Source organism: Metopolophium dirhodum, chromosome 4 (genome assembly GCF_019925205.1).
Source record: "Metopolophium dirhodum isolate CAU chromosome 4, ASM1992520v1, whole genome shotgun sequence".
NCBI lineage: Eukaryota > Metazoa > Arthropoda > Insecta > Hemiptera > Aphididae > Metopolophium > Metopolophium dirhodum.
In genome coordinates this window covers 15,317,715-15,343,706 of record NC_083563.1, presented here as the reverse complement: position 1 = coordinate 15,343,706, position 25,992 = coordinate 15,317,715, and the positions used below count along the sequence as shown (strand labels likewise).

Below are 25,992 nucleotides of genomic sequence, written 5' to 3'. Positions count from 1 at the left end.
CATAGATTTCAAGTATGATTTTTTTTAGTTTTTTTTTTTGATAGTTGCCTACCTACTACAATACAAGACACTTTATTTTTATATTTTGAAGCAATATTATATGTTTTGGATTATTTAGATCTATATAAACTAAATTTCAGACCCATAGTTTAGTATTTAAAGTTTGTATGATCAAAGTCGTGGAACCAAATTTTATCAGACTTTACTAGAATGTTGTAGTTAAACCTAACCTAAACTATAATATAGGTATGTGGAATAACAGTACCTAACCTTCTATTATAATTTATTATAAATATAATATTTTAAGTAATAACTCAAATTTAGCACTTTTACAGTACTTAATAACTTTCGGTTCATCCGTTACCTACCTACTAAGTGTGTAAATAAAGAATTTTTTTTGTAAACCAATTTGAATTATTATTTATTAATTTAAAAAAATTTTAATAAAAACGTTTTCATTCAGTATTTTTTTGAATATTTTATTATTTTCAATATTTTTGAATATTTCAGTGCATATATTTGCCTGTTTTTAGTGCATACATGCAGGCAAATATTTAACACTTAAGAGGATGTCAGATTTTTAGCGCACTATTTATTTCTCTCTCCGACCCACGCACAATCATTTTAGTGTTTTCTTAATCGTACATTTGGTATGCTACGCGTGGGTCAAAGATGGAAAGCAAATAGTGCGCTGACATCCCAACCAGCAACAAGTTTACACAAATGAGCTGGGTATGGCTCCATCATAGATAATAAAGATATGTATAGGACCTAATGGTCTTATCAGCGACGAAGTCCTTCAAGGGGAACAATTGAGGCCAAATAAAGTATACTCATATCGAGTATCAACTATCAATATAAAGGAGCCTCAATTGCCTTCCCCTCCGGGAACGCGGCCTCAAATGTATTTAACATAGGCGTGGACTATCCATGGTGTCAACAATCAGAGGATCAACTTGATAAACAAACACTTAAGTTCGGCAACCTGCAGCAACTCAGGATCTTTTTATTCTGAAAAGTGTCCTAATGAGTCATAAGAATGTTAGTTAGGTAAACCTATGGTGAGTTGAAGCTAGTGGCCTTTGCAATTCAAGATCTTTTCCTACGTATTCGACATTGTTAACATAACTATTCTACCTTTACACTTTTTCTTCCCCCGTCTCTCACAGCTATATACAGGTTCAGCCACTCTCATTCCACACCTCCATATGATCGGTAATCTGTCTATCCATCTCTTCTTCAGTCTTCTCGCCACTCATTTCCCACCTAAATTAACTAACTTCTATAGCCACTCTCACTATCTCTTATCATACAGTGACCGAACCACCTAAACCTATTCTCTCTTGTTTTCACTACAATATGTACACTAACCTACACTACCCTTAATTAATTAATTTCTTATTCTATCCTCTTTTGTATCTTAACACCTAACTTATTATTCTCATATCTGCTACCCTCACACCACTTACTTACCCTAACCTTACATTTCTTTTTCATCTTTCCCTTTCATACACCAAACATTCTGAAATCCTGTTGACCCATTTCCTTATCTTCGCCATATTACACACTACCTAATTCCTATTCACCCAGTCTCTAGTTACCTACAAGTAATCGTACTTGATTATCGGTGAAAATATTTAAATATCATTGAGCGAATTCCCTACTCGAAAGAATTACTTAAAAAAATATCATACCTCCCAATTTTCTAATTTTTAACACGGCTTTATTGATAGCCGGAATAGTGTTATACCAGTATAATTACAATAAAAATATTGAACAATTTCGGGCAATACATCCTTTGATCAATTAACAATAATAAAAAAAAAACCTACTGAGAAATAAGAAAATACATACCCCGTGACGGAATCAAAATCTGCTACGAAACTTAGTCTTCGAAGCACTAAAACGTTCACACATTTCAATCTGCTTATGATATAATATTATTCCCAGTTTGAAAATTCCCGTATGCGCAGAAAATGTATGTTTCACATTTAACGAAAACTAAAACTATCGTGACGGAACGGAATTACGAAGAACGTATAAGACAAAAATAATCGTCACCAAGTGGTAGGTATAATCTGCTATGTACTTACAAATCATATTAAATAACATTGATCATTATGTACCTATTTTCTTATTTTATTAGGTAGGTATAAAAACCTACCTTATTCCTACTTATAAAAGCATTGCCTAATCATTGATTTCAAAATTTAAAAATTATTCTACTATAACAATAAATTAACAGTTGTAGGCAAAGTATTATAATTTAAGGTATTTTTCATAATATCCTTATTTTTGTACACCTATAACAACTGGATTTTAAAAACTACTCTACGCCTAGCGAGTATATAAGTTTGTCTGACAAAAAATATTTACATTACGTCTACCGCGTCAACAGAGTAGAAGGACAAAACTTACCTACGTAATTATTTATTCTTCCGGCGAAACGCGTTCCCTTCGAGTGTATAATATTGTCTAGTGTCAGAGCTGTGCATCTCCGCCAAGGAAAATGCATATCTTCGATCCAAAAGTTCAGTCTGGAAGTATTGAGATTAATGACATTTATAAAAATAGGCACCTAGCTCATAACCAGAATGGAACGAAATATGTGAGTACGTATTGGAATTCAAATTTACAATATAGATAACGGTTTTTTTACTTGGTAACCATTTATTTATTACTTGGTTTATTAACAAATTCTAATTGATATAAAATAGTAATTAAATAAAAATAGTTTTATTGATCCCAATACTTAAAAATAATGTTTCAAATAAAATAATAATAAGAATTAAAGAAATACCTATTAATTAATATGTATTACCTAAATAACAAAATAACTAAATAAATTCGTGTTTCTTTTTAAACATTTTCACGCCTCCTCTGTTACGAAATTGTGTCACTTCTCCTTACAGTAGCATAGGAGGTTATGAACACTTGAAATTGTGCATGTTAAAAAATCATCCATATCCTCCCCCCCCCCCTTGACAAAATCATTTGACTCGTTTAGCTACTTTTTGAATTAAGAATGTTACATTGAACATACAAAACTGTACCTACCTACCTACATAACAGGGGCGTATACAAGGGGGGGGGATGTGGGGGTCAGATCCCCCCCCAATAGGCCTTTTTTTAAATTTTATAAAATAGTGTTCTTAATGACTTAATGTAAGGAAATTACAAGGAAAAAAAATGGCAAGGATTTTTTGTAAATTTTTATTTTAACACATTCAACAATTAATTAAAAATAATTTACTTAATATTAATCAGTAATCATATATTTATTTCATATTCATATAATCGTATTATGTGATATTTGATAATATTATGTATATTATATATACAAGTATAATAAATTATTATAAGATAATAATATGTGGCAGACCAGCCACGGGCCGTCGCCAGTCGCCACCGTCACCGATATCAACGCGGCGGAAACGACGCCCGCATGTCCGTGCGTATAATAATACATTTTCCTATACATTAGAAAAAGAAATATAAAAATAGCTAAAAATAGCTTAAATAATAAATATTATTATCTAAAAACAAAAATCAACAACAAATATATTATTATTTATATATTAAATGTTGTACGAACAAGTCATAACTACATATAACTACTTGTAGAATTTAAAATAAAATGTATTGAATATATATATGTTTTATCATTTATTAGGTATTTAAATGTGCACATACCTAGGTTTAGGTATTTTTGTTCCATAATAATTTGTTTGCAACTGATCCCCCCCATACAAAAGTTATGTATACGCCACTGCTACATAATAGTTATCAACCTATTAACCCATCAATAATATTATATTTTTTATTGTGTACACTAATCGATTGGTAAATACAATATAACGTTAAGTTATAAATAAGACATGGATTTAAATGCATTAAAAACAAGAAAAATGTCTTAAAATATTTAACTTCAACCCAAATAAATGTTCTATTTTCATTTTTCAATTCGTTGATAATATATGAAACGAATTCTTTGCTTGGAAAGCAATGTCATAGAAAATTCAGAAAATGCAGTTTATATTTAAATCCGTGGCATAATTATAAATAATAATTTCTGATGCATTGATGCTGAAGAGTGAGGGCGGTGGACAATCAGCCGTACCGAAATCTAATATCTTAATAATAATACATTATATATATATTATTGTTTAATATAAACAATTTTTCACACACGCGTCATGGTATGAAAATAAAAAAATATTTATAATTCATATTTATACCGATTTATGCCGATCTTCTATATTAATAATAATTATAAATATATAGCAATAACAAATCATTTTTGGGTTACTTGGGATACCGAGTTGCGGTCGAGATTATAACAGGTAAAAAAAAAAAATCCGAGTTGCGGTCGGGATCAAAACAGGTTAAATATCAAAATAGGTAAAAATCCTAGTTGCGGTAAAAAAATATGATTAATAATTATTATGTTTTAAATATTGACCATAGTTACATATTATTATGCTAAATACAAAAATGAAACGGTCAAAATACAAATTTTGAATATAAAATATAAAGTAAAGAAATGCATAAAGAAAAAACTGTATTTATTCATACAATTTTGAAATCAAAAACATTAGAACAAGATAATGCTTTCTTGATAAATTAAAAATATTTGAAGATTTTATTTGTCATACGTTTACATGGCAATAGTAAAATTCTATTAAACCTATTAGGTACGTAAACAACATTTATTAATATGACAAATATTTAAAATTTAAAAAAAGGGGGACCCTCGTGTTAATAACCCTCACTTTGTTTTTTGGATAGCGCTGGGAGTTTTCGTGCACAAACGTCGGGACCTTGTGCACATTTCTGCACAAACGATACACAAACGTTTGACACCTTAAAAATTTCAATTTTCCAAAAAGAGGGTGTCTCGTTTCAATGCCCCCCCCCCCCCACTTTGTTTTTTGGATAGCGCTGGGAGTTTTTGTGCACAAACGTCGGGATCTGGTGCACATTTCTGCACAAACGATGCACAAACGTTTGGAGTGGTCAGAAGTTCAAATTTCGAAAGTGGGGGGGGGGGGGGGGGCATTGACATGGACATTGAAAATAATAAATTACAAAATTTTGGCAACATCGTATATTATCGAAAATTGGATAAGAGCTCATCGGATAATCGATAACCGGATAGTGACCGCAATTAAGACGTTAATTTTACCTTCAATATTGTTAAGACCGCAATTCGTCTATTGCGACCGCAACTCGGACAATACCCATTTTTGAATAGCGGCCCACCTGAAAGTTCCCAGTATCCCGCCGGCTCAGTCCGCCCCTGGTTCATATTGTAACCAAAAAATCTATTATAAACACAGTTACTTTTTACCGATATTATAAGTTAAAATTTGGACGAAATTACATATTAAAACCAAGAAGAACGATTATAGTTATTTTGTTGTAATTTAAAAATAGTAGGTATTCGCGGATTTATGAAACTTTTAGAGTATATTATTATAATTTATATACACGATGACACTTTCAAATGTAATTTTTTGGGCAAAAATGACTTTAACCTACTATATTGTAGGTACTAATGCCTAATAGTAAAATAAATTACTTTAATCTCAATATTATTTATTAGTTAACGATGTCTTCGCTCAGAATCGTTTTTCGTTTGTTCGTTTTGTATTTTAATAATTTATCCATGGATATATTATTATTACTAATAATTATAGTAGGTGTGTTTGTTCTATTTCATTAATTTATTTAATACTATACCAGTAAATTATATATTAATTAATAATTTTTGAAACATTGTGTTCGAAAAAATTAAAATAAAAGTGATTTTAATTAGAGTCTTGTAATGTAACCTACCTATATGTAAAAAATAAATAAATTTAATAATAACTGTTGAACTTTTAGGAACATAAAAGGTAACACATTCGTGTATGTAGTATTACACTATTTATATATAGGTATATTTATATACCTATACGAGTATATGAGTAGATACATTATTCATAAGTGCGCACACGTCAGGATAGGCTGCAGTTGACCATTCCGTGAATATTACTTTTATGTGTACTTGGTTATACGTCCCTAATCCCTATGATTTAGAATATAGATATTAGGTGAACAATAGAAGTTAAGTATGTGACACTAAATTAATAGTTACCTATAACTTATAATAACGTTGTATTTGGAAAAAAAAATTACCAGTTATTAATTAAAATTGTATCTTATGACTATTATCAGTTAAAGCTATAACATATATTTCTATAAATTAAACCAGAACATATATATATTATATATATTAAGTACCTTATATAGGTAAGCTCTTATTAATTATAATTATTCTACGAACAGGGACTGGAAAAACGACGATGACGTTTATATCTCGCGTATTTTATACATTTCTGGTTCGGAACTAAAATATGCGCATACAACACTTGGATAGCACATTTTTCGTGACATTAAATATTTATTTTAAGTCTTAAAAGTAAATTTAAGCCCCAAAAGAATATAAAAACAAACTTACTTTAATTATCGACTCTTTCGGCGGAATCCGTGACGTGTGTGAACTGCAACGCCCATGAGGAAACGCTCCAGATTACAGAACTTAGAATATTGTAATTTATGAAAAATAAAATTATACGAAACGCAGTAAGTTTTTTGCTCATGTTTTCTTTGCTTATTGAAATTTTAGAATTTTTAATCGACTGTGTCTTCTGCAACGATTTTGAGATTTGCCATAGATAAATAAATAAAATGATATTGATATTATACTAGGTACGTCAATATGATGAATCCACGGATATTATATAATGCGACTTTTTATATCAAAGAGTTCCGTGTTAAGGACCAATTTGTTTATTGAAATTTGATATGACAATAAAACCAAAATAGTTTATAATTTTGAATTTGAATTATAATAATATGATATAGGTATTATTTAAATTATTATTTTAGTTTATCAATTGATTAAGGTGGTGAATAGATATCAGAAGCACAAGAATTTTATTATAAGAGTATATTGTATTTTATGAATTATTAAATAAAAATGTGATGACTGGATTTTAGAGTTAACATAAAGCCATAAACGTATACAGTAAATTCATCAAATACCATAATACCAACTAGATTTCTAAATCTCTAAGTCTATAATTTTAGATTCTGGGCGGATCGATGACTGTATTAATTTTATAATGATGTGTTCTTTATTTTTTTTAATATTTTCAATTATTTTTTCTTGTGGTCTATGTAAATATATTTTTGGTGTTTTAAGGCTGCTGTAAGATCAATTTATGAGAATCCTTGCATTTAATTGTTAGGATTATTTGATATGAATAATTATTTTATAGAAGGTACTTATTTATAGGTAAGTCGATCAGAAACTATATTTACACTGAATAATGTTAATAGTAAAAAGCTATTAAGATATCTATTATTTGTATTTATTTGTTAATAATAATTAAAACTTAAATATTAGCAGTAATCTTGTTCCTTTCACAAAATGTTTTTTAATTATTTTTACGAAGACGGTCTCGCGTATTTTATACATTGCGCTTTTGGGATTAAACTTATAAATGCTTCTACGTAACCCAGTTAACACATTGTCCGTGGCAATAAATATTTAATTTAATCCTAAAAAGTAAATGTAAAATAGTAATAATATGAAAACAAACTTACGCGTAAGTATCGACTCTTCCGGTGAAACCTAGCTAGAGTGCCGCCGCCGCCGAAGAAACTATCTTTATCCATCTTCATCTCGCTCTGAACTGAAACTTGAAAGTATCAAAATATTTTATGAAAATAACCTGAATACCTGATCATAACGAAATGTGTGAGTTTGTGTTAAAACTTACATTATAATGTATACGGCTCATAACTGTCGGTCTATATCGATGGCTTATTACTTATTTGTTCACTGAAATTATTAAAATTGTTTATCGTCGCCGACGAATGTCGACAATTGACGATTGCCATAGATATTATAAAATATATTATTTACTATGATAAATCCATAGAACTTTATATTATACTAAGTATCTATACAGTCTATTGATAAATATTAAATCGTATGTACTTTTACAGAAAGTACTTTGTGATCAGCAATGTACCTATTCTGGTTATCTATTTCAGTTATAGTTCGCATGCCAAATTTAACTGTGCGAAACTGGTCCACAAGTTTATAGACATTTTATTATTCGAATGCATTATCCCACCAGTTCCTCTAGACACAGTGTTTGAGAAGTTATATTTTTTTGGTACCTAATTAAATTGCAATATGAATTATTATAAGTTACCTATGTAGGTAGTAGGTACTTGTCCAAAACTCGACTACCGGGATTTAAATAAAAAAATGTGATTTATAGGTAATCTATTGGCTATTGATCTACTATAAAATAGAAATATAACCTACCAATAATATCACGTTTTATCAAAATCGATTTTAGTTTTTCGTGTAACTTTAAGTCAAATGATCGTAGATAGCTCCCACATAGCATGCAAATATTAAATAAACATAAAATCAAAGTAGGCAAGTCAATGTTTAACCCTGAATAAGTATTGCCAACCAATTGGATATCAACTAAATTAATGTTAATTTAACACACTATAAATATGAAATGACATGGAACTCAATATCAAATAAGTATATACACTTAAAGGTTTAAAAAACCTTTAATCGTCAAGGTTCGTTAAGTACTCTTTAAACATTCCTTAATATTGTTTAATATTGAATACATATTCTTTTAACACCAATCAACCGTTCATATAACTTTTTTCACCTCTGATAAATGTTTGTCGAATATTGAGCAGATCGTCGGTTTTTAACTAAAATATTCTAAAAAATAATTATATAGGTATATTTTGTAATTTTTATACAATTAATTAATAGAATATTTAATAATTAAAATGTAAACTTAATAATTGCATAAAATTTATCTTTATTATTTCAAAAATATTCAAAATATTAATTAATGTATTACATATTCAACATATATTGTTAGGCCCTATAACAATATAATAATAGTAAAACATAATGTACCTATAAATTTATTTAGAATATAATATAATAGTATATATATAGTTGAAATATGATATAACTAAAAGGCAAACCTAGCCTAGCTATATTATATTGTACATAATAATTACAAAATTAAATGATATTCATATTCAATGAAACATTTCTTTTTTCTTTTTTATGTTGAATGGTGCTTGAATGAGATAATACTTAAAGTATTTTTCAATTTCATCGATGATTCATTATTCAATCGTTTAATTGATTTAACAGCATCTGGACAATAAAACAAATAACAATAATAATTATAAAAATAAAAATTAATAATTGCATTTTAATGGTAGAAGGCATATTATTATAATATATTAAACACATATTCATATTCTATCCATTAAACTCCATATAGACCGGCATATATTACATTTATATGTATAATTATTATTTTAGATAATATTATAATATATCAAATATATAGGATTAAATTGCTTGAATCAAAGAAAAAGTATTAAATCATAATTATAGCATTATTAAAATAGTTGTCTTGGAATTAAACATTTTCTATGTGAATATTAGTAATTATTAACTTCCATAAATAACTTATTGACTAAAATATATAATGAAAGTTATTAATTTAAAAAGGTTGCTGTTATATAAGACTTTAAGAGTATAACAAATTCTTAGTTATATTATATACTACCAGTTATTCATAATATTATAATATAATAGATAAAGAGAAGTAATAGAAGAATTTATGAGTGCATATTACGTAAAAATAAATAATATATTTACAACATATATAACTTTTGAAATTGATAGATTTGCAAAACATTTTTTTTTATTTGCTCTGCCATTAAAAGAATATAAGGCTAAGGTGTTGTCAGTGAACAAATATCCCATGATTCTTTTGACAATGACTTTGATACTTTATCCACCAAGTCCAGCTAACTGTTTAGTCTAAAATGTAATAAAAAAAAATAAATAAAGTTTAATGTCATAAAATATTAAACCTTCCATATAGTACTATAAGTATGTATATTATTATAATACAGTAATTATATCTATAGTAAAAAAATATTTACATGTTACCTAAGTTAAGGACCTACTAAAATAATGTAGAATAGGAATAATAAGATATTAATAACCATTTAATAATTTGAATTTGATAAAAAATATATAGATTTAATGTAATATGTATTTAATGTTACTAAGTCAAATCATTTTATTCTTTAGTAAAAACTTTTAATTTTAACCTTTAAAGTCATTCAATAAATAAAAGCTATACATATTTCTGTAACACAGAAGTCAACTAACGCATTTTTCAAATATTGAGTCAGTTCTATTGTTGGAATATTCTTTTTGTGATCTGTTTAATTGTATTTTAACGTAAGTCCAATTAACAATAAATTTATAGATAGTAAGAAGTATACTAACTTAAGTCCTAAACTATGATAGAAGTATAGAAACGTATGTCTAGAGTGATACATAAAAAAAGTAAAGCGAAATAATATTTTTGAAATATACAATTGTAAGTGCATTGCAATACAAACATTTTTGTATTGTCTCTCCAGTAAAAATGTCATTTTTGTGACTTGCGTTACATGACTTCTGTGGTACAGATTTATTTAAGGAGTATTTAATTACATAAAAATGATTTATCATAGTTAAAACTAGGCATGAATGCATAATGAAAATATGTTTCACAATAGGTATATAGTTGTTATACGTTTTGTAAACATTAAAATACATTTGTTATCGATTTAGTCTAAATAATTGAACTTGAAACATTGTTTCAAAAACCATTAATTTAAGAAAAAAATTGTCTATATTTTATGAAGTCTAATTATAAATGAAATTACTTACCAATGATGCATGGTACTTCTTATCTGTTCTTCTATATTGTCTAATGTATCTTCTTCATCAATTGGTAATAAGCAGTCCAAATTAGAATATTCTAATGTAAGATCATTAGATTCTTCAACATTATAATTGTGTGAAATCTGCCTTTCGACAACCAATGTCAATTTTTCATTGATGTTTCTAATGCTGTGTTTCAATACTAAAAGATTGTATAAAATGAGTTCCTTAAATTGATCTTCTGAAATTATATATTATACATCATAATTAAAACATTTAAAAATAAAACATTAGAAGGTTACTATTTTTACATACCTGAAGAATTTTTTAATTTATTTGGTTTTGGAGGCGTTTTTTGTTTATTTTCTAATACTGCAATATAATATAAGAAAATACAATAAGTAAGTAACATAATCCTAGTAAATTATAATCATTGAACAGTTATAATTATATATTATAATTATATTATATTTTTAAACTAACAAGTAGTCAACGGTTGGCTTAAGTTATCTGGTCTAAATAATTGCTTGGATACCGCAGATCTCGCCGCAGATGCTTGTGCTATATTAGAAATACAAATTAATATGTAATGCTTTTCTTGTTATATAGGTATAGTACAATTTTGAAAAACACTATTAATAATTTTACCATATGTTTTTAATGGTGAATACTTCTGAACAGTAGTAGGAGATATTTCTTGTGAAAGAGCTATAAAAACAAAAATTAGTGTAAAACGTTTGTAAGACTATATATCAGCGTTTTATATACTAGCCTTAAAATCATATTATTTATATATACTAACAATGGTATTTAGTCATCTTCATAAGAGGTGCTGATTTAATTTTTTTCTCTGTGTTTTGAGTGTAATTTAAAATATTTTTAATTTTTTATATGATAGAAAAATTGCATTTTAATAGAACTAATTATTAGGTATACATACGTGATTGAAAAGTTTCAGGAGATGGATATTTTCTAGGAAATTCAGATAAATTTCTCTTTTTGTTTTTTTCTGCTCTTGCCAAATTATTAGGAGAAAGTACAAAATGTTTATTTCTTCTATAAGGTGACACATTTTTCACCATGCAGAAATTATCATCAACTGTAAACGGAAATATAATTAAAATTTTTTTTTGTGAAACAGTTTGGACAACTATAATGAAATTATTCAAGTAACTAATATTCTACAAGTATATTACATAATTCCCCCAAAAACATGATTAGAATAAAATAGTATTATATATATAATATATTATAGGTAGGTACATACTAGATTCAAAAACTGGAGTTTTTGATGGTGATTTGACAAGCATATCATAAACACAAGCTGTAAAAAAATATGTGTCATTAGAAATGAATATAGAGAACATAAAATTAAATATACTATATTAATAAATCATTGAAAACTTACATTTCTTAGACAGACAATTAATGTTATTTGTACTGGAATTATTATCACCTACAATAAAGATTTTTATCAATTTTGAAGTACAATACATTTTAGGTAGGTATAGTTATTATAATTATATATATTTACTTACCAGAATCATAAGCTGGTAATTCATAATTATTGTCATCGCTATCAGTTTCAATGTCTACAAAAATAAAATAAAAATAATACACATTTTATAAACATAAGTTAATAATTGTATAAAGTACTATTAATAATAACATTTTTTTCCAATATTAATTAAATTATTAAAGAAGGTATACTATACATAATATAACCATCTTACCTGATTTGTCAGCGCCATATCCCGTTTTTTTGTTATTACTGCAATTATTACCAGATTTTGATTTTTTTCCATTATTTATATTTTTTATTTTAGAATAATTGTCATCTTCAGTAGATGATAAATCCGAAGTGATCAATTATTTTTTGCATTTCGTTCGAGCAACAAGAAACGATTCTAAAATGTATATCAAAATAATTATAGGTTATATTATTATACAATGTAGTTATTATTTTGTAAAAAAAATATAAGCTTACAAATATTTGTAGACAATGCCCTAGCTTTGAACCCTCTAGTATTTGGTATACAATGGTTTTTAATAAAACGTTTCACATGGGTCTTAGGCCAAGCACATGTATCATCTTTAAACCATGTGCTAGGTACTACCTCTACTCCATTATCTTTAAAGAAGTGAATAACCGACCACGTCATATTGAATATTGTAAACAAAAGTAAATGTCAATCAAACGATTATATTAAAATTAAATGCATTGAATTCCAAATTACCGACATCAGTACGCACTATTATAACAATTAACAATGTGAGTACACGAATAACAATTTATAGAGTAGGTACGTGATAATATTGAACCGTGATTCACTGGCGTCGATTACCGAAGCGAGTTAAGAAAACACATTGAGCAATAAGCCGTTAAGGTTTAACAACAAAATGTTCTATGACGCCATGTCGCCATGACACCCATGACAGAAAACTATTAAAGTAAACGAGCCGAGTAGCCGACCTCGCGTCCCGTACCACGCCTATATGGCAGTACCGTTTACGAATACGGGTAAACAAGGTTATAACATCAAGTCGGTTACTAGCTCGTTTCCTAGGTTTAGACTTCAGATCATAGGTAAACGTTAACACAATGTAAATAACTGGTTATGTAAATGATTTTATACTTAACGTAGTTATTAATATAAAAAAGAATTTAACGTTTATGTTATACATTTGTTAAGTAATTAATCTTTCAAATAGGTATAGAGTATATTATGATTGTTATTTATAACGTTTACCTAATACCTATTGTTTTTAAAATTTCATTTAAAATTATAATATCAGTATTAATAAGTATACAGAAATTATTATATTAAGAAATTCTGTACACTATAATAATATATTTAGGATGATTATAAAAATTATTTTCCTGCCTTATCTTTAATTTTAAATAAGTTTGAATAAGAACGTACTTAATAACCTGATCAATTTCATTAGCTGCGTTATCAGCATTGGCAAATTTTTTGATTGTAAGGACAGAATCTAAAAAATTAAAATTCTAAAAATTAATTAATTAATACAAAATCAAAATTACTATATTGTTATTTAAGTTTAACTTACCAAAAATAATTTTATTTAGAAGCAATGGTAGTTTTTTGTAACCACGACCACTATATGAAAATTCACATAATATTTCTGGTATAAATAATATAGCCATTATTCTTTTTGCCATAATTTTTATTGACTTTCCTCCCACAGATGATAAACGTTTAATCTATGACAATAAAAATATATAACTTATTTAATAACAGTTCATACACGTATGAAATTCTTAAAAATCTTTACCATCTGACACCGATAATGTTTATTGTTAGACAAATCATTTTCTAATTCTTCCAACTGTTCCTGAGTTTTGATTGGTAATTTATTATCTATATCACCAGTGTCATATATACTCAAATCCTTAGTTTTTGTCAAGTAGTTTTCCTCATCTCGCTGAATCATGATGTCCAATTTTTCCTGCATTGATCTTAATTCGTACTTTATTGTTACCATAAAATTTAACAATTTTGCATACTGATCATCTATTTATAAAAAAAAAAATTAAATAAGATAATAATATATATTGGTTTGCGCCTAATTAGTAACTTTGCTAAAGCGGTATCCCTAGTATTTAATTTTTATGGTGGGTGGGTGAATTGAGAATGCTTAATAATATATATTATAATTAAATCAATCATGATATATAATATATTAACCAATATTTTTGAAGTATAATAATATGTAATATACAATACTAGTATGATTGGAATAATATAATTGAAGGTACCTATACATATAGGTATACATATAATATTGTTGAAGTACACAGATATACAGAAGTTAAAAGGTAAATAATAATATAATCGGATATATATAATATAATAATAAGTATAATGATACGATGTACAATAGTGTTACGAGGCGTAATATAAATCAACGACTAACTATGTATACCCGGCTACACTACGCAGGACGTATAATATGCTGTAGTATATAAAAATGTATAGTCAGCGTCTGATGAACTACAGTGTGAATATATTACTTATACACTACATTATATAGGGTGTTTTGTTTATAATTCCAACACTTTCCCTTAAACAATATACCCATATACATCAATATTTATAACTCCTAACATCTCCCTTAGCTCATTGAACCGCGTTCGTGGAGTTGGTTTTGTCATAATGTCCGCAATCTGCTCCTTGCTGGATATGTACTCCAATGAAAACAATCCCTCATTGAACTTTTCTCTTATATAGTGGTAGCGAACATCTATGTGCTTCGTTCTTCTATGAAACTCTGGATTTTTTACGAGTTTAATCGCACTTTGATTGTCTCCATACATTGTTGGCACCGTTTTTGGCTGGTCCAGCAATTCACCTAAAAACAATTTTAACCAAGTTAATTCTTGTACTGCTTGACTTAAAGCTATGTACTCTGATTCAGTTGTGCTAAGGCTAACACACTGTTGACGACGTGAACTCCATGCTATACTTCCAGATCCTAATGTAAATACTGACCCTGATGTTGATCTTCTTGTATCCAAGTCACCTGCATAGTCAGCATCACTGTATCCTTTTAACATGAGTTTTTGTCTAGAACTAAATACCAATCCAAAATTAATAGTTCCCTTTAAATATTTTAAAATTCGTTTCACTGCTGTCCAGTGTTGTTCCTTTGGATCCTCGATGTATCTACTAACTAGATTTACTGAAAAAGTTATGTCCGGTCTTGTAATCTGACTAAGATATAATAAGCTTCCGACTGCTTCACGATATGGGACTTTACTAGTTAAATTAGTATTTTGTTGCTTGTCATCTAATGAATGTTGAGGGTCTGCTGGTATTTGAACTGATTTTGCTTCAGTCATATTGAACTTCTCCAATACTCTTTTACAATACAATCCTTGGTGCATTACAATTGATCCATCAGATTTTCGCTCAATTTCTGTACCTAAAAATTGATTCAATTCTCCTTCGGTAATATTGAAATGTTGTCTTAAATATTCAATTAATGCATGTACATCCTGACTCGATGTAGCTGCAACTAGACCATCATCAACAAATATAGCGACGATTAATACTTTGTTATTTTCTCTATTAACAAAAACACAGGGATCTGCTTTTGTTTCTAATAGATTAAAGTTAAGAAGAAATGTTTTGAACTTTATGTTCCAACATCGTGGTGACTGCTTTAGGCCATATAAACTGCGTTGAAGTCTGCACACCATTTTGGTACCATCGTTGAACCCTTCTGGTTGTCTCATGTAAATTTCTTCGTCCAAATCTCCATATAGAAAGGCTGTTTGAACGTCAAATTGTCGAAGTTGTAATTGTTCTGCTGCTGATATAGCTAATATAGACCGAATTGAATCGAACTTTACTACAGGACTAAAGGTTTCATTAAAATCAATACCGAACATTTGACTATACCCTTTTGCTACTAGCCTAGCCTTGTATCGATCAACATGTCCATGAACATTGTATTTTGTTTTATACACCCAACCACAATTTACAATAGTTCTGTCCTTAGGTAAACTTATGAGTGACCATGTTCCGTTTCGTTCCAGAGATTCCATTTCTTTGTTCATGGCTTCTATCCATTTTTCTGAATTTTGTGACTCCACAGCTTCCTTGAAATTCACTGGATCGGATTCGACTACGAAAAAGGCTGAATTATCATAACGTAATGGTTTCTTAATATTAATTCTGTCTCGCAAGTTGTACACGTTGACATTTGATCCATTTTCTTGTTCATGTTCTTGTTTTTCATTGTCATCTACACTTATTGACCCAAATTTATTTTCCATGACTTCATCTCCTTCTGATGTATTGCTGTGTTCTAAAGAGCCGTCTTTGTGTAAGCTAAGAACATCAATGTTATTACTATCATTTAAATTATTAGAACATTCTACACGTTGGTCATTTACAACACTTTCATCCTTGAAAATAACGTCTCTACTAAGTGACACCTCGTTATTTTCTTTATACCAAATACGATACCCTTTTGAAGTTTCTGAATATCCAACAAAGTATCCTTTTCGACTTTTTGCATCCCACTTCTTTCGTCGTTGTTTTGGAACTAAACTATATGCATTTATTCCAAATTCTACAAACTTTTCTATTTTAGGAAGTTTATCAAACCATAACTCATATGGAGTTTTAGATACTTTCCCTGAATTACCAGTATAATTGAATGAGAACACTACTGTATTGACTGCTTCTGCCCACAGTGATTTTGGAAAATTCTTGGCATAGATCATTGTTCTAGCTGCCTCACAAATAGTCCTCATTGAACGTTCAGCTCTTCCATTTTGTTCAGGAGTATAAGGTACACTTGTTTCATGCTTTATTCCAAAAATATTTAGAATTGATTGAACTTCAGAATTCTTATATTCTAATCCACAGTCACTTCTAATAGTTTTAATAACATTTTTAGTTTGAGTTTTAACCATACTCAGAAAACAATTAAGTTTTTCTTTAACCTCAGATTTATGTTTCATAAAATAAACATAAGTATATTTAGAATAATCATCTTTAAAAATAATGAAATATCTTTTACCTCCTAATGAATTCTCTTCCATGGGTCCACATACGTCGCTGTGTATTATTTGCCCTGGTTCAATAGTTATTGTTTCGCTCTGAGTGAACGTCTCCTTATGCTGTTTGCCATAGATGCATGGTTCACAGAATAACTGTCCTTGTATATCTGTAAATTGTATTTGATTGTGTTTTAAATACTCACGAACATGTTTGACATTCTGATGACATAGTATTTTGTGCCAGTGTTCTAATGTTAATTTCTTAACTGCAACGTTAGCACAGTGTCCAATTTCCTGTGAAATATCTGTTTTGATTAGCATTGAAAACAATTTATTCTCACAAACACCGACTGCAATTACACGATTATCCATTTTAAATGTACAACCTTTACTGTCTGTCACCATTGTAATTCCTTTATCAAGGCATGCCCCACAAGAAAATAAATTTACTTTTATATCAGGTACATATAAAACATTTTTTAAGTAGCCTTTTATCCACTTATTGTTAACATAAGTATGAATATTTATGTTACCTTTTCCGACTGCCATAATGTGCTTACCATCTCCAATACGTACAGGCGAATGCACATCAAAATTTTTATAATCGACGAACCACTCTTTCCGATTTGTCATGTGGTCGCTCGCACCTGAGTCCACATACCATTTGTCTGAGTCGTCGATTTCTTCAATTTTTCTTTGTACACCAATAAGCGCCAAACCGGAAGTTGATTTTTTTTCTTCTTGTTCCCTTTTGAATATCCTGCAGTCCTTTTTCCAGTGTCCTGGTTTTTTACAGTGGTTGCATTTTCCTGGTTTTGTATTATCATTTTTGTTCCCGTATTTTTGACTTTTAATATACTTGCCTTTGTTTGCAGTCAAAGCAATACTTTCAGCACCATCGTTACGGACCTCCTGTCCTTGCACTTGTCGTGTTTCTTCCACCATCAATCGAGTGGTTAACTGTTCTAGCGTTCTATTTGTACTATTCATTGAGTCCCATGCACTGTAGAAGTGCCTATAGCTATCAGGTAATGTCATCAAAATTTTTGTAATCAACATTGATTCTGAGATAGGTTCTCCCAATTGTTTTAGTTGTCTACTTAAATTTTCTAGTTTCGAAATATGACCGGCTATATTGTCCTTAGGATCCATTGTATAACGATAGAATTTTTGTTGTACTATTGTTATGCTTGTGTCCGACATTTGTTCGTACACACTAAGTAATTTGTTCCACATACCATTTGCTGTGTCACAGTTCATAATGTATTGTAGAGGTTGTTCATCTAGTGAAGTGACGATACATTTTTGAGCCTTATTATCTGCCCTTTTCCATATTGAAAAATCAACACTATGCCTTTTTCTCGCTTCATCTTCAGTTTCATTACCGATTTTTGCTAAAATTGGTTTCTTTGATTTTCCTGTTACTACATCAAATATTTCAGCTGCATTCATGATAACCTTAATTTGAAATTTCCACATGTCCCAATTTGATGCATCTTTGAGTTTGTTGATTTTATATTGTTCGTTCTCCATATTTAAACAAAACGTAGATGTACACTATCTGCACACTAAGAAACGCACGCACACTACACTGCACTTCGCGAATTATTATTGCTGTACACTGTCTGTACACAAAAAACACGCAATTCGTTAATCAATTATTATTTTACTAATTATTCACGACTTTATTATAAAGACCTTACTCTGGGCCCATAACCTGTTGAAGTACACAGATATACAGAAGTTAAAAGGTAAATAATAATATAATCGGATATATATAATATAATAATAAGTATAATGATACGATGTACAATAGTGTTACGAGGCGTAATATAAATCAACGACTAACTATGTATACCCGGCTACACTACGCAGGACATATAATATGCTGTAGTATATAAAAATGTATAGTCAGCGTCTGATGAACTACAGTGTGAATACATTACTTATACACTACATTATATAGGGTGTTTTGTTTATAATTCCAACAAATATAGTGTCTATATTTATTATTATTACTAATAATTACCTTTATGGAGACTTTTTTGTTGTTTTGAGTTTGATGATTACACAATTGTCAACTAAAAGCATATTCAAAATTACAAATTAATTTTAACAATCAGTAATAAAGATAGTATACATCCTAATGTATTAAACTTAATTTATTGAAGGCATTATAATTTTAAGTAAGTAGGTATCGTTAAACTACCCTTAAGTTATAATGTATTTTCTAATGATATGCATTCAGTTGTATTACCTTTTTGAACAGTTTGTTCATTAGATGTAGATGGGCTATTCATGAGATTGTATACCATTGAACAATTGTTTTCTAAAAATTAAAATAAAAATTAAAAATAATTTATTGAATACAAAATGTAGTAATAATATGATATAAATGTATTAATTTTAACTATTTATACTTATTAGATATTAAAAAGTTCTTTACTAGAACTCAGAAAATAGTATATTTTAAATATGCGGATAGTGGTAACGCGGGTATTATAAAATACAATTTTTTTTTTTCATGACAATCTTAAGTTTAAGTCGTTTAAGATTACTTGTATTAAAACAGTTTACAATATGCACATTTCTCTATGAGTATAATATATGTGTTAATATTGTTAAGTAACTATACCCACCGCACGTTAAGTTCATGAACGGGCAGCGGACCGTTTTGTGTCCCTTACGCACGGCCGGTTTATGATTAGTTCACCATAAAATAATTCTACAACTAACCAGCGTGGTGAAGGAGATCTATTGTTTTATAAACATGTGCACGACTCTGTTATCACGCGAGTGTTCCGTATATTATAAAAGTGGGAGTGGTTGCAACAACGAGCGGTACGGTGGACGAAGTTATTTTGAATGTGCGACTGGTCATGATCTTAACGTGTGGAGGGTTATAAAGTTAAAATATTGAACAAAATAAATATAACTACCAAATTATGTAATTAATCAAAACGCACCAGATAATGTTCTTTCAGAAATCTTTATTGGACTATCAATTATACTAGGGTTTTGAGATTTATCCAAGTCGGAAAATAAACTTCTTTTAGCTTCAAAAAAAAAAATATATTTATATATTATATATATAAATAATAACACCTTAAGAAAATACTTGGAAAACAAAAAAGGTAAAGATATAGGTTTTAAAATTTTAAATTAAAAAAAATGTATAAGTAGTTAAATGTATATAGATTACCAAATGATAAATGTGGGCTATCTCCTTTAGCAATGATATTACTGTTTAAACAACTATTATAATTATCCACAGTATTTTGAGGAGATACAGTTGTTTTAGTAGTGAAAGGAGTATTGACTATTTAAAATAATTAATTAATGTTAATAATGTATGCAATAGAAATATATTGTATAGATATATATATAATTACTAGAATGATTAGTCTGGACAATAACATCATCTTTCAAAGGAACACTATTACCATTATCATTATGGTAGTATTTAGATTTTGAATTCAAACTTTTAATATCTGAGATCAATTGGTTGGTTGTTTGATTAACTGGAGTTGATGTAATATGTGCTAAAAACATATAAATAAATAATAATGGATAGGTATAATAGGTATACTTACATTATTTTTAACAATGATGAAATATTTACCATATGAAGATTCAACAACAGACCGTTTTAATGGAGACCATCCAGGATCTTTAGAAATTGTAAGTTTTTTCTCATTTGACTTTTTAACTTCATAATCTGAAATAAATCATATTGAATTATGTAATTTGCATTAACCATATTATGAAAAATAAATTAGTTTTCACTTTTCTGCAGTACCTCCTAAGTATGTTATAATTAACAGAATTATATTACAAAACTTGACTTAATAATAAATTATATAACTAATTTTCTCTAATTTGAAAAATAAAGTAGGTATACCTAAATATACATATTTCTATACATCAGTTAATATAGTCAATATTATTTATAAATTGAAACTATAGTATTTATAACTGTCTACTTATGTTTTGCTAATTTAATTTATTTATTTTTAATATGAACACCTAATTTAACATAATATTACAACTAATGAACAGTTAACTTTTAAAACGGATTACCTGTTGATGATAATGATGGCATACTACCAGACTCATCGTCAGAAAACTCTCCATCTGAAATCAAAAAATAATAATTAAGATTTATTAATTATTTAATTTATCAATTAGGTACTAATTAAGAACACTCATAAGTTGGTAGGAAATGGTTTGAAATTAAAATAAACTAAATAATGTTTTTTGTGCACAAATAGAGTACATGGATACTGTATTTAGATGTATATTAACTATTATAAACTTATTATAAACTGTGCACATTAATACTATATATCGTCCCCGTTCATGCAAAACATAATAAGTCCAAAACTCGATTCTTCTGGTTTATTATTATATAGAATTCAGTTCAAATGCTATACAATATGCTATATTCAACTAAGTCCCAATATTATTTAAACATGTTAAATAAACAATTTAAAATTTAAACTAAGCCCATTTCAAATATAGTTTCCTAAATATGAAGAACACACTAGTCCATGTAAACTATATGCAAGACTCACTAAATTGTTGTATTTTAATAACTATAATAAAAAATATAAATTTTACGTTGTCATATTATTTAAAACCATTCATAAACAACTACTTTGGTTATAAGAAAACCAATTAAAACAAGCAAAAACAAAATTTAGTTAAATTTAATATTTGAAAAAATGGTACTTCCGTGGTATCTCGACTACTTTAGGTTCACAACCGTGTTATCTCGACTACCAAAATATTTCCAAGACTACCTATTATATGATCAACCGAGTTATTTCGACTACCGCAATTTTTTAAATAATAAAAATATATAAAATATATAGGTTAAATCTTTTCTGAATAATAATATAAATTTATTTTGAAACACGATAAAATGGCATAAAAATGTGTATAGAAAAAATTGTAATTATATAATATAAAAAATAAATAAAAAATGTAGTTAATAATTTTTTTGAGGAGGAAAGCAGGTTTTAATATCCATTAAAATCTTATTAAACGGTGGATCGTTACCAAGGTTTTGTCGCCAAACAAATTCAGTCAGGTATGAATCTAGATGATGGCGAGCTGTTCCCCTATGGTTTTTGTTTTGCCACTTTGCCAATCCCCAAAGGCGTTCAATTGTTTGGGTGTATGCTTTTGTGGTTGGGTCAACAAAATTGTATGTATGATTGACAGTATAGTGATGGAAGCCGGATGATTTTAATAATTCGGTGTTATATGCACGCCAACAATCTGAATAGATCTTGGTACCTTCCTGAATGTTGTTTTTGATCGCCGTAAGTAAAGTTTCTGTTTTTCTGTCAGGTACTTTTAATAAAAATGACTCTTTTGTCTCACGACAAATTCCTCCGAATATCCACTGTTCGGGAAGTACCCTCCCAACATTAAGTGAGTTATGAGCATTTTTAATTTACATTTCTTATACACGCATAACTCACTTAAAAACTAAATTATTGTAAAAAAACTTCCAATAAAACACAGATAATGTTCTTACCATCAAGTTTCATAATAGGTCGATTACTCTAATTGTTAAGCAAACAGCATAAAACGTGAACTGCTGAGCGTAAATTTGCTATGTTATCAGTGTGTAAGACAGAGACAACATATGCGGGTGGGTTTATAGGTAAATTCACTCTGATATCAAAACTAACAGAACACTATTCAAACTAGTGAACAAAAATTTGCAATATCGTAGGTACATTGTATAAGCAGAGTCAATTTATGAATGCATAGTATCCTCTTGACAGGTATGTTATGGATAATAATTATTCAAACAAAATATTTTAAATAAATTGGATACATCATTGGATTACATGAAATAAAGAATTGGTCAAGAACGAGTAGGCTTATTGCTACACGACTATTTCTCAAATTTAACAACTAAAACATTAATATTAAAACAGATATTATTACCAATTTAACAATAAATGACAATATATTGAAATTATATAATCCCCCCTCCACCCCAATAAAAAAAATATTATCCTATAGTTATACTTATGAGTTATGACTTTATAAGTGTAGATACAAGTAAAATTAAATACCTATAAGAGACTATAAGATACAAACATTATCTGTGTTCTAGTTTTTAGCCCTGGGACCACTAACCAGGTAATTTTTCCCACAATAAGGCAAAGGAAATGTCAGATCAGTTAAGTTCAAGCAAACAGTAATATTGTAAAATACTATACCTACATAATATACAGTAAATATATACATAGTAAATTATATTATACCTTCAGAATCAGAGTTTATCATAACTTTTTGTTTTCGTTGTTTTCTGGTCTTTGCAGTCTCCTCAGACGAGGAAAGGTCTGATTTAGATTTTGCAACTATGCATTTTTTTTGGGCAACTTGAAAGTCATCTAGAATCACATTAAATTAAAATAAATTACATACCTAACATAATTTTATAATATAGTAGATAATTCAATATTAATATATTCAACTCACCAATATTATAAGCCAAAGTCCGTGCTTTATATAAATTTAATGTTTTATTTTTGGGCTTAATTCTATTAATTACAGCATTTTTAGATCACTTTTTTTTTTGTGTTCGGCCAGGCGCAATAGCCCTTTTTAACACACCAATGCTCCGGTACAACTTCGACGGTATCGTCCATAATTCGTCGGTAATGAACCACTGACCACGTCATGGTTTTTTTTTTTTTATAGTAGTAAAAATAATATATAATAGGTATTATAATGTTGAATACTTGAATGATCCAACACGATACAAACACGATCAGTTTTCACCACCACAGCAAAATCACGGTTGAAATTTAAATATTGAATACACTAATAAGTAATAACTAATAAGTGTATTATGCACATGAAAAAAGATGCAACGGAAATAATTATTAGCAGTTAGTACGAATGTCGTAATCGACGGGCAACAGAGTAAACACTAAACGGCGAAACAACTTACTATAATAAGAAACTGCAATGAAGTAAATATAAATATCGTCGTCGCCACCGGCTGGCCTGGCCGCAGACTATCGATAAACGTATGGAATTCCAAATAATATTGTACTATCATGCACGTCGTCTTTATATATTATATTATCATTATGAATTAGATTTAGAACAGACTGAAAACAGACTGAAATAAAAATAAGTGCTTCGTCGAAATAATAACTACCCGAAAATACGCCGGGTATACCAATAATGATTATTGTCACGACGGCGACGTCGCGTAGTCTGTCATTGTAGAGTAGGTAGTGCAGTTGCGTATAGTGTTATTTTTTCTTTTGGTCAACGTTTTTAACTATTTTCTAAGTAGGTATTTGTGTACTATTTTCTAACATAAAATGGAAAAAAAGTTTAATGAGAAGTTCAACAATTTACTATTAAACAAAAATGCAAATGCTGTATTTTTAAATAAAGTAAAATACGATGAATTAATTTTAAAAGTGAATAATGTGAAAACTAAAACCACAAAAAAGACTGCAGATGATTACAAATTAATTAAGAAATACGATGTTGTAAATATATCAGGGATTGAAAAGTTAGTAGTTCCAGTATCCGAAGGTAATTTAATTAAGTATTATGTTTACAACGAACAATTGTTTCAACTTCTTAATGAAACACATACGTCTGTGGGACATGGAAACCGTGTGGAGTATGAATTGAACTTGAAATATAAAAATATAACAAGGGAGACTATAATGATATTTTTAAATTTATGTGACCACTGTCAAAAAAAAGGCAGTACAATTAAAAAAGGTTTAGTTGTAAAACCTATACTTTCATCAGAATTGAACTCTCGCTGTAAGTGGATTTAATAGACATGCAAGCTCAGCCTGATGGCGATTACAAGTTCATAATGGTCTATCAAGATCACCTTACGAAGTTCGTAATTCTTAGACCGTTAACCCATAAACGGGCTGAAGAAGTAGCCTACGTGTTAATTGATATTTATACAACATTTGGAGCTTCGGTGTATTCTGGGAGTTATACTTTCTGGTAATTAATTTTAAAATAATTTTAATAATTAAAATAAATAATTTCAAATTAATAATTTTTTTTATAGTAAAAGATAATTTATATGAAATTGGAACAAACGAGGGCAGATTACATCAACTCTACAGTTGGAACCAATTCACAATATGTAAAGAGGTGTTTATCCAGGCTGATGATGTACCACCAGTACAAATTGCATTAAGAGAAGTGGCAAGAAAATCTTCTAATTTGGGTGGCCAAGGGTACGATAGGTGTACTTGCAATACATTGTGTAAGACCAACCGGTGTAAATGTAAAAGATCTGGTCGTCTTTGCAACTCAAAGTGTCATAATAGTGGTGTATGTGGTAATAAATAAAGCAAATAAATAATAATTGTAATTTAATAATAAATTAATTAAATATTAAAGCTGTGCAACTTTATTAATTTTTAATAATATTTTTAATATCTTTATTTTTAATTTTTTATATAATATTCAATATTTAATCTACTGTGCCCAAATCTAATTGGGCACTGTATACAATGCCCGGGCAACGTTAACTTATTCCAACTTTGCCCTTGAAAATCGGGCATTGTGCACAGTGCCCGGTCATTGTGCACAATGA

The 25,992-nt window shown here is 28.6% G+C and overlaps 1 protein-coding gene and 1 pseudogene across 5 annotated transcripts; both read right to left on the bottom strand.

Moving 5' to 3' along the window:
• Positions 1–8,981: 8,981 nt before the first annotated feature.
• Positions 8,982–13,229, bottom strand: LOC132943081 (uncharacterized). 5 transcript variants are annotated; one of them, XM_061011878.1, is made up of 14 exons: positions 13,148–13,182; positions 12,828–12,971; positions 12,574–12,747; positions 12,379–12,432; positions 12,249–12,296; positions 12,108–12,164; positions 11,781–11,939; positions 11,643–11,690; positions 11,489–11,548; positions 11,324–11,401; positions 11,156–11,212; positions 10,847–11,081; positions 9,776–9,940; positions 8,982–9,262 (listed from the first exon to the last, which is right to left on the bottom strand). In XM_061011878.1, coding segments are annotated over exons 6-13 (681 nt in total). In that variant the 5' UTR covers positions 12,151–12,164; positions 12,249–12,296; positions 12,379–12,432; positions 12,574–12,747; positions 12,828–12,971; positions 13,148–13,182; the 3' UTR covers positions 8,982–9,262; positions 9,776–9,939. The 5 variants fall into 5 exon arrangements, with proteins under 5 accessions (XP_060867861.1, XP_060867860.1, XP_060867863.1 ...); XM_061011877.1 differs by having other exon boundaries at positions 12,828–13,229; XM_061011880.1 differs by having other exon boundaries at positions 10,847–11,078; positions 12,828–13,229.
• A 484-nt stretch (positions 13,230–13,713) lies between these two features.
• On the bottom strand, positions 13,714–24,078 carry LOC132943080 (uncharacterized; annotated as a pseudogene).
• Positions 24,079–25,992: the final 1,914 nt, after the last annotated feature.

Bases quoted from the DNA above. Each gene is read 5' to 3' on its own strand.
- LOC132943081 (XM_061011877.1), bottom strand. From the start codon at position 12,150: ATGCTTGTCAAATCACCATCAAAAACTCCAGTTTTTGAATCTA. The intron at 11,691-11,780 runs GTATGTATACCT...CTCAAAACACAG, and splicing joins TCCTGAAACTTTTCAATCAC to AGAAAAAAATTAAATCAGCA. The intron at 11,549-11,642 runs GTTAGTATATAT...TTGTTTTTATAG, and splicing joins GAAGATGACTAAATACCATT to CTCTTTCACAAGAAATATCT.